The sequence below is a fragment of the Odontesthes bonariensis genome, chromosome 9 (genome assembly GCF_027942865.1).
Source record: "Odontesthes bonariensis isolate fOdoBon6 chromosome 9, fOdoBon6.hap1, whole genome shotgun sequence".
NCBI lineage: Eukaryota > Metazoa > Chordata > Actinopteri > Atheriniformes > Atherinopsidae > Odontesthes > Odontesthes bonariensis.
Window position 1 is genome coordinate 26,858,049 of NC_134514.1, and position 12,967 is coordinate 26,871,015.

Consider the following 12,967-nt stretch of genomic DNA (forward strand, 5'->3'; position numbering starts at 1 on the left):
TCCCATCAGCACAAGATTGAAAAAAATATTAATAATATTGAACTATAGCACCAGCAAATGATCCAAAAGATTTCAAGAAGTCGCCTTTAGAGAGGTAAAAGTTTCACATTAGTCAAATAAAACCAACGATGGACCCACAAACGGCAGCACATGACAGAAACATACAAGATGAATTGACAGTGTAAGGGAAAATTAATTCCTATATGCATTGTACTGAGTGTTACTGTGTATAACCTGTAATAACGTCCTGCAAGACACCAACCTGTTTTTCTCTCTTCCTTTCAATGAGGGCATGGTGTGCTCGTTATATGATTAAACAACTTTAAGGAGGATGGTGGGAAAGATGGTACAGTATCAAGGTTGCCTTGGCTGCAGGAAGGGAGGGAAAATAGATAAAAACGCTTGAACATATCAAAGGATTACGTAATAATCTGTATTATAACTGAATTGTTTTTGCCCATGTGGTCAGAGCAGCTCTGTACTCTGTACTGTGTTGTTCTCTCTTGCAAGATATTATTAAAAGCATCTTATCTCCTCAGAAAATGACTGACTAAAATAAAATTTCCACCACAACAGTTTCATTTCTTCTCCTCTTTAATGAGTTTGAAACAGAAAGCAAACAGTCCAACTTTACATTACAGTGACAGACAGTGACCCATATAGCAGCAGGCTGTTGCGCTGACCCACTAAGTGACATCAGGAAGAGATTAAGAGTGCCAGTGTGTGGTTGCCCTGCTTTCAGCAGCCAGTGTGTTGCGCTGTTTAAGAAGGCTGTGGGATCGTTGAGTGAGGCTCAACAGTTCTCAGTTTACATCAGCGAATTTAAATCAAAAGCAAAAATCAGGGACAGGATCGGCACACTGAATTTTGATGACACAACAAATTGTCGATACATATTTTTCAAAAGGTTCTTCATTCGGTTTTGATTTTAAAAGTGAACGTTCAGGCTGAGTGACGCATCAGGTCTAGCACAGGTCCTCGTCACAGCAGGTGGTGAAGTAGTCTTCAGCGCAGAACTCCTCACAAGTTCGAGACATTTCATCACCTGTTGGAAAAAACAAATGCGACGATGCCAAATCACTGAACTGTTCGCCTGTGACGTTGCTGTCTGCCTCACAGAATCGACACACAGCAGGCTACATCACACGATTGAAAGCAAAGTGAGTCGAATGCAGCAGTGCAAGGTCTACCTACCGCGCTGAACTGTTTTGCAGTACTGGGCTGACGCGGGGCAATCTGTCTCCGTCTTACAGATGTCGTCACCCTCACCTTCACAGGTGAAGCATCTGAGCGCGAGCACTGTTAAGAAGACAAAATCCATCAAACCTCATTAAGCTCCTTCAGTAATGTGCCAGTACTCCTCTGTGTCTCAAGGAAATGGTTCGTAGGCGGAATGGATGAAGGCTATATCACAAGATTGTTCTTCATTTTGAGATTTGCTTTGAAACATACTGCAAAAACTGAATAAAATCGAGCAAGCCCTCACCTTGAGTGCTGCACAGCAGCAGGAGCAGCGTGGAGATCAGCTGGAGCTTCATGTTGTCAGGCGGTATGTGGAAAAACCTCCTGCTGGGACACTTTTATACTGTCACCTTACCACATACCAAACGTGAGCCGAGGCATGCACTTCCTTGTGACTGATATTCCAGTAAATGTGTCCTTTCAAGTCGTGCGGGAAGATTAGGCGAAGTTGAATTTAACCCTCTCCTGTGTACAATCAGCGATGCTGCTGAACACCTTTGAATTTCTGAGATTAGATTTGAGATTAGGTCCAAACTCCCATCAGATGGTGTTTGATATAAAAGACTGCTCCAAAGATTTCAACCCATTAGCATGTGTTTTTTCGACAGAGGCTTTTGGGACAGCGAACTTTTCTCTGCTTGTTGTATTCAGGGGTGTTCTCTAATCGTAAGGCTATCACATTGCAGTTCTCTTTTGTGGCATCACTTCTAAGGGCTTTTTGTGAAGCAGTAGACAGCATGCAGAAGTGGTTTGTGCTAAATGCGAGCTTTGGCATGCTAAAATATCCAACGAAGCAATGTTGCCTGATGATGGGGGTGAAAGTAGAAAATAGCTACTAGTTTACAAGGATAACATTAGAAATTAACATAAAAATGGACTTGTTAACTAAAATCTGAAAAAAATAAAAAATAAAGTTCCAACCTGTCAGTTGTTTCAGACTCAGTGATCTGTTAAGAGACATGGATTTTATGAAGGAGTGTACAAAAAAAACTACAGGATGAAATACCCATACCTATACTGCCTGCACAAGTTGATTCATGCGTGTAAAATTTGGAGAAAATAACAAGAAAATGAACCATTAAAGCAGAGAACAGCTCCCCAAACAGGTTCTAATACAAGACATTTTTCTAGTGTAACATAAAATGAGGATGTCAGTGATCAGCAATAAATCCTGATAGTTTACTCCATAGTTTCTTTAGGCGTTGGGCTGAACAAGAATATAGCTGTTTCTGTAAAAAAAAAAAAAAAAAAAAAAAAAGAACAGATGGGATACGCCTCTTTCTTCATTTTCTGTGAGTAATGACTGGTTGAATGAAACACCAAGTTTCTTAAGAGCTCTCTCTTTGAGATGCTCTGTGGCAAAAAAGAACAGAGCCAACACAGACCAGCAAGTATCGTCATATAACGAGACTTTCTGTGACGGCAGAAAGCAGACTAAAAGGGTCTTAAACATGGATTAATTTTATGGTCCAGGATTACTTTTTTTTTAACGTTTATTGAATTTCATTTTAGTCTTGCATGAGGCCTAATCTATGCCTGAGGTACTGCTTGATAAAGTGCTGCTGACAGAAATTGAACGCCCTGAGAAACAAGTTTTTTATTCCCAGCAGCTGTTTCAGTTTCACAGATTCAAGGAAAGCTTTTTCAGAATGTTCAAGAGATGAAGTGACGCCTGAGCGAACATTATCAAAGACCGAGAATTCTTTTTGAGTTCCCGGTCCAAGCAGAAAATGTGTGATAGGTGCATTCGTCCGCGTGAACAAAAGCAGTTGTCGAGTTGCATTCCATGGCTGATAATCATGAGACGACAACATTTCTGTGGGGCAACATTCAGGGGACCTGATGGGAATGGGGAGCCGTGAATATGAAAATGTCCATTTTTGTAACCAGGAATTCTGAAACTTGTAGACCTAACCTTAGTCTCGAAAGTTTAACAATAATAGAAACTGCAGAACGATTGTCAAACTAGTGGCCTCTTGCATGAGATGTGGACAGAAACAGCATGATGTGGACGTGTGCTGAAACCAGAGTACAGAAAAAGTCATTTTTCAATTTCTGAGCCTTTCTAAGTGGCGAAACTGCTATATTTTCTTCTCTTGACCAACATAGCTATTTCATGATCTGCCATGAGATCGGGTTTGCCTTTGGTGAAACACTTATCTCATGAAATTAATGTAAAGCTTATCGTCTTGATAAAACAAATCTATAACTGACCTAAGATCTGAGTGCAGAGTACACAACCACAGAAATAATTATTCTCCAGCTATATTGTATTATTATTATTAAAAAAAAATCATAAATGATATGCTAAGAGAGACAGTAATATCAAACAATGAGCCGTCACACATGCTGTTAAACGTCTGGCTGTGAAATGTGTCACGAGGCTAAAGAGTTCAGTTGTTCTTTTGTGTTTCTCCGGTCAACCTAGAAACAGTTTTTCAAAGGAAGTCATGTTAGTTTCCAATGTTCTCTTAAAAAAGTGCACCAATTAATTTCTCCAAAAAATGTCATCTCTACAAACTGTAATGTTTTTGGAGGGAGAATCTCCTCTGTAGATGATAAAAACGTACACTTGGGGCCATGCAAAGCAGCACATCCCCCTTATGTACGTGTATTTCTTTCAAAGACGGTGAGCAGGATTAAAATTAGCTATTGAAGGTTACAATATTATGTCTCCTGGAAAATCCGGGACGGCGTTGTTTGATCTACGAGCTTATATAACTAACTACACAGAGTCCCTTTCAAATGCCACTTTGCACATGGCGTCATTCGCACCATGTAAAAAACAACTGTCGAAGTCACGTTGCAGAAAAGCTGATCAACAACCTGTCACACAAAAAATCATCCTCTGCACGTGTGGAATCTGAACCCGTCTTATTTACTTTCACTTTTCCGCATATGAACTGTTGGAGGTGGCATCATGTCAGTCATTGGGGTGGAGGTGCAAGCATTCTTTCTGAGCGTGCATGCGAGGTGAAGAGAAGTAGCATACTCCAGCTATTCATAATTCAAAGTCACAGTCGTGCATTTGAAAATAAAAAAGGGAGCTTTTTTTCTCGTTTTAAAACAGATAACTCAACTCGTTCTAAGCGGAATTGTCTGAGGCATCTATGGTTACATATTTACCTACCATGTTAAAAAACTGAGCCTCCGAACTGTTAGAGCTACAGCAACAGGGATCCCTACTGTATCTATCACTTAAACTGACATAAAAGCCAAGGAATTACCCAACATTTTTTTGGTCGGCAGTTTTCCATGTGACTTTTTTATTTTTGCATGTAGTGCCACAGAAGCCGATTGACCACTTCCACAAATGAAAGATTACACCATGTAAGTAACCCAATGTGAATAATGTTACCACCACGGTTGAACACAGTTATCTGCAGTATTCCCAGCAATCCTAATAGGATCACAGATTCTGGAATTTTGTGTTGCACGCACAGCTGAGATGAGCAATAGTTACAGCAGCTCGACTGGGCTATTAAATTAGAACACCATCCATGTCCCAGTATACATGCACAGGAGAGAATCAGTTTTATTACCTGATTATGTCCGACGCTGCGATACTGTGAAAAAATGACATTCTTTTTCTGTGGGAGGTGATTCTACATCTAAGTTCAGGTGAATTCACTGCATAGACATTGTACTTAAGTTACTTCAATGGCAATTTATGCTTCAAGCACCCACCTTGGCATTTTATCTATTTTGTTACCTTACACTCTGGAAGTAAAATTAACATCACTTGATGTACTCTGTCTTGTTTTTGCCATAGACTCTTCAATATTGACCATAGGAACATATTTTCTTTATGTTGGCAACTTCGGACGTTGACATGTTTACATGTTATCAGACTGAAAACACACTGAACCTGTAACATGGTGCACAGCCATCCTAAAGTCACACCACAGATTCTCAAATGGACTGAAGTCTGGGCGTTGACTAAAACACGTTTAAACTCAGCCCTTTGAACCACATGAGTGTTGCTTTACCAGTATGCTTAGGGTCATCGTCTGTTGGAACATGAACCTCCACCCAAGTCTAAAATCTCTGGAAGACTGAAACTACTTTTCCAGAATTTTTCTGAACGTAGGACCATCCATTGTTTTCTAAATTCTGATGAATTTCTCAGTCCCTGATAGAGAAAAGAGGTGTTGGGTTTGAGCCACACATAGTGTTTTCAATGCAATAGCTTTTCAGACCAGTCTCTATAGAGCAGCTTTCCAGCTCCTTAAGGGTGACCTTTGGTCTTTTTCTCTCTGAATGATGTCCTCCTCTTCTTCTTCTTCTTCTTCTTTGGAGGCTTTATGGGCGAGTAGCGCTCAGTTTAGGCGCATGTCCGCCCCCTACTGTCCTATAAGAAACATAGTTTTCTTTCCCTTGGTCTCTGGTATTTGTGGAGGGTAACGTGTATGTCTGAAGTAAGTGCGTGTGAGGCGTGTGTGCGTGCATAGCCAATCTAGATTCTGTCAAATAATCCTGTTTCCTTTAGATAGGTGAAAAACATACTCTGTCTAATACAAGTGAAAAAATTAACTAGACTGATTGTCTTACCCTGACTCCTAATCTCTTGGAGAATTTGTCTCCTCTGAAGTACATATTTACCACAATGAAGTAATGCATGTTCCACTGATTCTGGTTCCCTGCAATGCTCACAGAGGCCTGATGGGTGCTTCCCTATGCGTTGAAGATTCTTATTTAAACAAGTGTGACCTATTCTGAGTCGAGTGATTACTCTCTCCTCCTTAGTACCTCTGATTCCTGTCCTTCCCTTTAAACCCACAGTTTTCTGAAAAATAAACAGATGCCTCCCCTTCATAGCCCTTTCCCAATTGCCCTGCCATTCCTTAATAAAATAATCTTTAATAAGAGACTTACTTTCTGCTCTACTGATAGCGACGTCCATAAATGGACCGTCTGCCACCACTGCTTTCTTAGCCATCTGGTCAGCTTCCTCATTACCCTCAATACCCCTGTGGGCTGGGACCCACATAAATGAGACTTTCGTATTACGATGTTGCCTATAAAGGCTCTCAAAGGTCTCAACAATTAAATCTTGTCTACTAGTAGACCTGAAGGATTTGATAGCTTCTAGCGCAGAGCTTGAATCAGAGCATATAATTACCTCCTTTATGTTGGCACTCTCTAACCAGTGAAGGGCTGTTAAAATTGCCAACAACTCCACTGTAAAGACTGCTAGATTATCTGGTGTCCTCTTTTTAACAGAAACATGCAGAGATGGGATGACATAAGCGAAGCCTGTGCAACCCAAATTGGGGTCCTTTGAACCGTCTGTGAATACAGAAATACAGGAGCCATACACTAGTCTTAACCTCTCCTCCACAAGCTGAATTACGTCAGTGGGTGGCTTGCGTGACCTCACCCTATCCAGAATACTGAAGTCCACATTAACAGATGGAAACAGCCATGGAGGAGTTACCGACCACGCCACAGAGGGGGAAAACCGCATCCGAGTGAAAGGCATCAATTCTGCAAGCCTATTTCCTCTCCATGCAAAACATTCCTGCTTTGCCCTCTCACTCTCCCAACACTGCTGCAAAGTGTTAACTGCAGGGTGGAGATTCCCTAAATGCCCTTTGAGATTAACCCAATAGTGCATAATTAATTGCTTTCGTCGCAGAGCTAGGGGCATTTCACCCACCTCTACCTGAAGAGCTGCTACAGGGGAAGTCTTAAAAGCACCGCAGCACAGCCTCAGTGCCTGCGCCTGAATCACCTCCAACTTTTTAAGAGTTGATATTGCTGCTGAGTCATAAACCACACAACCATAATCCAGTACAGACCTAATCAACACTATATAGATTCTTTTCAAGGCTGATTTACTGGCCCCCCAATCCATCCCCCTTAGACACCGCATCACATTTAAGACTCCCTTACATTTTGTAACCGTGTGCGAAATATGAGTTCTCCATGTCAACTTAGAATCCATCCATATACTTAGGAATTTAAATTCCTTAACTTGTTCAATTACCTGGTCATACATTCTCAATTTTACTTTCACATTCCTCTTCCTTGTAAAGAGTAACATTTTACTTTTCTCAGTTGAGAACTTAAAGCCCCATGCGTATGACCACTTCTCCACAGAACGGATTGCCTCCTGCACTTTCAAGACTATATGATTGACATTTCGTCCCCGCTTCCATACTGCCCCATCATCTGCAAACAATGAGCAACCAACACCATCATCAACCTGCTTGAAGACATCATTAATCATAATAGAGAATAACAGAGGGCTTATTACACTCCCTTGGGGAGTCCCATTCTCCACTGCGTATCGCCCTGACAAGGCCCCTCCTATTCTAACTTGAATGAGTCTATCAAATAAGAAATCCTTAATCCAATTAAAAACCCGCCCTGATACGCCAAGTTCACTTAATTTAATCATCAGACCCTCTTTCCATACCATGTCATACGCCTTTTCTACGTCCAGGAACACAGCCAAGACTGACTCCTTGTTAGCCTGGGCCTTTCGAATTTCTGTCTCCAAACAAACAACTGGGTCCATAGTTCCTCTCCCCTTTCTAAACCCACTTTGTAACACTGACATACAACCTTTACTTTCCACATGATACAATAGCCTTTCAGCAATCATCCTTTCCATTATCTTCCCCATATGTGACGTAAGTGCAATGGGCCTATAATTGCACGGGTTCGAAGGGTCCTTACCTGGTTTCCTTATCGGGATAATAATAGCCTCTTTCCAGCTTTTGGGGAGAATGCCCAGCTCCCACACCTTATTATAGAATCCAAGGAGCTTGGCTATAGCCATTGGCCCCAGCTGCTTGAGCATGGCATAACAAACATCGTCTTTACCTGGAGCTGAGTTACCAGACCTCCCTATAGCCCTTTCCACCTCCACCCGAGTAAACCGGACATCTATTGTACCCCCATTTCCTTCCCTCCATCTAAGTACATCTGGGTAAGCCGCTTTTGTCTCCTCCCGTCCCTGCTTGCCCAAGACTGTCAGATTATCAGAGCTATGTATTTTAACCAGGGCCTTGGCTATCATTTCAGCCTTTTCTTCATCAGCCACTGCAACTACCTCTTGTAATTTAAGGACAGGGTATTGCCGTTCTCTACGAATTCCCCTCATACTTTTGATTGCACCCCAAACCTCCCCTACCGCCGTTTTCCTCCCTATCCCATCACAAAACTTACTCCAACTTTCCCTCTTTGTCTGTCTCACAACCCTTCGTGCAATAGCTCTCGCCTTTTTATATGCCACTAAATTTCCAAAGGTCAAAGTTTCTCTTAAAACATTCAGTGCTAGATTTCTCTCTTTGATTGCCTTACTACATTCCTCCGTCCACCATGGAACAGCCTGTCTCTTCATTCTACCACTACTCTTCGGGACACAGCGTTCTGCAGCCTCTATTAAAACTTTTCTTATTCCTTTATCCATGGCTTCAATATCCTCATCAATCTTAATCTTATCCATCTCCCTTTCAGCAATATATTGAAAAAGTTTCCAGTTAGCCTTACCAAATATCCACCTGTTACCAATACCTCCCTGGGTTACAATCCCCCTCAGTAAAAGTCTACTTTCTACTGGAAAATGGTCACTACCCACCGTTGAATCCTCCCTCACCTCCCATTCACAGAACTTTGCAATGTTGCTACTCACCAACGTTAAATCTAAAGCTGAAGTATTTCCAGTGCGCACATCAATTCTGGTTCCTCGCCCATCATTAAGGCAGACCAGATCTTTCTCCTCCATCAACTGTTCCATCACATCCCCATTCGGCTCATCTCTAGTGCCCCCCCATAAAGTGCCATGTGCGTTAAAGTCACCACATAATACCACCCTTCTATCCCCAATACCCTCTATAGACAATAGTTTATTCAAATCCAGAGCCTTACATGGGTTGTAGTAATTAATAACACTTAACTTACCCTCTTCTGTCCAAACCTCCACTGACACATACTCTTGGTCCTTACCTATACCTACTTCTTTGAATGAGACACCCTCCTTTATAAACGATGCACAACCTCCACCACCCCCTTCTTTCCTGTCACACCTAACAGCCACATATCCACTAATTCTAAAATCCAAGTTCGGCCGCAACCATGTCTCCTGGACACACACCACATCCGGTTTATGAGGTAAATCATCAATTAATTTCTTAAACTCCTGCCCATTAGCGATCAGGCTCCTAGCGTTCCATTGAAGAACAAAGAACATGAAATACCTATCCACCTGGCTTCTCTGATCTAGCCTGATAATACAACTCCTTACTTACCTCTTCCCACGTCAAATCCTTCAGCCCCAGGTTACACATCGCAGCTTTCACTATTATTTGTGTCCTTTCTGATTTAGATTTCACTTCCATAGTTGAGTTAACGACCGCCACCACAAACGTAACTAACTTTTTTAAGTCGACTAAGATCTCCTGATGTAACTTATCAGGTTCTGTCCTGATTCCTTGGCTACGCTCAATCACTTCTCCTCCCCCTCTGACTGGCTTAACCATCTTAAGGCGGTAGCATGGTTGCCGCGTCTGTCACGGCGGTGGTGGACCGTGACGTCAAAATGACGTTTCAGGCATGGCGCTTCCCTTGAAAAGACGGCGCAGCGCGTTGTCGTGCACCAGTCGATTTTTGTAACTTGGCGGCGCCGAGCACAACGAACCGGATGGACCGATGTGAGACCAGGCTCAGTGAGGAGGTGCGTTTGTACAGGCAGCTGTACGAAACTGCAGTGAAACAGCACAGGGAGCACGTAAACTCCCCAAACTGATGCACAGAGATGGGCAGAACTTTTGGGAAAGAGGGAGAGTTCTGTAAGAATGTGTGGAAGAAGCTACGGGACAGATACGTAAAGGCAAAGAAGAGGGCAGAGACTCTGTTGATGCCGGGGGCTTCAAACCTTCACCTCTTTTAACTGAATTAAAAAATTAAAATGATCCGAAAACTGCAGCAGTATCATTAATTACAGTATTCTTGCTCTTGACAGCGGCATTGTTTTCTTCTCCACTTTCGTGGTTGTAGAGTAGAGGTAACCTTCACGTAGCAGCGCCACCTCTGTGACGGAGAAAATTGCAACTACTGGCGCGCAACGACTTGCGCCACTATATAGGGTCCTATGGCGGGCACGAACTCGTGACGTCATCAACACCGCTCGCGCGAGCAGACGCGGCAACCATGCTAGAGCCTTTAGCCGCCGCTGCATATGTGATCATCCGCTTTGCTCTCACCTGTTGTATCTCCTTCTGCCTTTTTACTTCTTCGCACCCTCTAAAGGCCACACTATGCTCCCCTCCACAGTTGCAACACACCGGCTTCACACGCTCACATTCAGAATATTCATGGTCCTCTCCGCATTTAGCGCACCGGCGCTTTCCATTACACATTTTTGCTATGTGCCCAAACCTCTGGCATTTATAGCACCGCACCGGCCTGGGCACGTATTCACGCACAGTATAGCTTACCAGACCCAAAAACACCCTCGATGGCAGTACTTCTTCCTCAAATTCCAGCAGGACACCTTCGCAATCTCTCCTCACACCTTCGCGAAAAACTTGCATACGTTTCACCCCTCTCAGCCTACCTCCCTGTAGGTTGGCCTCCACCTCCAACATGGACATCTCCAGTGGAACTCCCCATATCACCCCTTTAGGCAATCGGCCACGCACTCCCACATAGCTTGTACTAACCACTTTGCGTTGCTCTATAGTCTTCAGACCAAACGCACGCTCACCTTGCATCTTATCTCTGCATATCACCAGCAAATTTCCATCATTTAACACTACTCCTTGGATGATATCCCCAACCTCTTTCTTTAATACATTTGTCAAAAAAACTGGATTCATGGTTTTAATCCCTCCCTGTTCCCCAAACCTTAAGATGACTTTAACCTCAATATTCGCTACCTCTCTGTCTTGTGTGGGTCTTACCTGTCCTTCACTGTCGCTCGCCTCCACTGTTTTACTGCCTTGCCCCTGCATCGTTTGACTATCTGCTTGGTGTGAGTCCATGTCATCCATTTCACTGCCACTTAATTCCCCTTCCCCCGACTCTGGCTCTTTCCCAGGACTGTTTGTAGGAGTTTTCTTCCTCTTTTTACCCATTTGCAGGAAGAAAAAAGAACTGAGGCGCCTGCGTCTAACTGCTGGAAAGTGAAAGTTTGTCCCGCAGTTTAGCACCGGCTAACAGCAACAACACTGCTCTCAAGTCGCTCGTTCGTTCAGGGGGCGGTTCCCTGCCTCCCAAAAATGTCCGATGTCCTCCTCGTCTTATCGGTGAGTTTTGATGGAAAGCCCTATCTAGGCTCGATTGTGCCGCTTCGCATTGCTAAACATAAGAAAGATCAGGCCATACCTAACCCAACACGCCACCCGGCTCCTGGTGCTGTCTATGGTCATCTCCCGCCTTGACTACTGTAACGCTCTCCTAACTGCTCTCCCAGCCTGTGCTGTGAAACCGCTGCAGATGGTCCAGAACGAGGCGCGCGTCTGGTCTACGATCAGACGAAAAGAGCACACATCCCCCCTCTGTTCATTGAGCTCCACTGGCTACCCTTAACTGCCTGCATCAAATTCAAGTCACTGATGTTAGCCTATGCTTAATGGAACGGCTCCCATGTACTTGAATGCTCTTGCAAAGGCTTATGTCACAACTCGGTCACTCTGGTCATCAAAGGATTGTCGTCTAGCGGTGACTACACCACGCTTACAATCCAGACTCTTTTCATGTGTCGTTCCACGATAGTGGCCACTTGGAACTGTATCCTAAAACCTTTTTGTTTCTCGTCCTCTATAGTGAAACTATTTCACACGTTAAATCCTAAGGTTTACCGTAGATTACCGACCTTGCTTCCATGTTTGTCAAAACTTTTAAAAAATGAAAATAGCAAGCGAGTTTGGAAAGCATTGATGCTACTTTTGCTTCACTCCAAGCTTGAGAGGTAAAACGATACAAATGTTGCTCTAGGTTAGAACCGGTTTAAAAGTCTGTGGGGGAATTCCATGGAAGTCACAGCTTTTTCACTCTGCTCTCTTTTACTCTCTGTGTACATATGACATTGCTGTCATATGTAAACTATATATGTACACTTGTGTTTCTCTCTATCAGCAGCTATCCCTAGCCTGGTGATGTGGTGCTTATTGGCACCTCTTTCCTGTCCCTTTAACCCCCAACCAGTCGAGGCAGATGGCCGCGCTCCCTGAGTCTGGTTCTGGCAGGGGCTACTTCCTGTTTTTCCTTTCCACCATCGCCTCATGCAAGGTCAGGACATGGGATTAAACTGAAGAGAGATTTAACAAATCTGTTGGTTACTTACAGTAGCTAGGCAACTTTCTTTTCTTTCGTTTGTTTTTTGAATGAATTACACCAATTTGGATTTGAATAAATTTGATTTGATTGGATTGAATTGAATTTGACTGTATCTTTGAAGTGCCTTTGAGGTGGCAATTTGCTGCGATTTAGTGCTACATGAATAAAACTAAATTGAACTGACTTGAAATGTACTCAGGAGCATTGACAGCCACCATTTGTACAATATTGTGCAATAGTAGCTGGGGGCCCAGCAGGGGAAGCACTTAGGGTAAACAGACTCTTGGAAGAAGAAATTCAGGATATTTAAGTGGAGGGTGTGGCCCATGTGAGCCTTTTGAAACCATGCCATTTAAGGTGAGTTGGCCTGTATGGCTTTGTTTTTGCTGGCATTTTTAGTGATTGTAGGACTGTTTAGGTGAGTTTGTCTGCTGAA

At 43.2% G+C, this 12,967-nt stretch overlaps 1 protein-coding gene across 1 annotated transcript; it reads right to left on the reverse strand.

Moving 5' to 3' along the window:
- Positions 1 to 576: 576 nt before the first annotated feature.
- LOC142388899 (uncharacterized) lies at positions 577 to 1,597 on the reverse strand. Its single transcript, XM_075474471.1, has 3 exons — positions 1,487 to 1,597; positions 1,195 to 1,299; positions 577 to 1,045 (listed from the first exon to the last, which is right to left on the reverse strand). The coding sequence occupies exons 1-3, from the start codon at positions 1,536 to 1,538 to the stop codon at positions 966 to 968; spliced, it is 237 nt and encodes a 78-aa protein (XP_075330586.1). The 5' UTR covers positions 1,539 to 1,597; the 3' UTR covers positions 577 to 965.
- Positions 1,598 to 12,967: the final 11,370 nt, after the last annotated feature.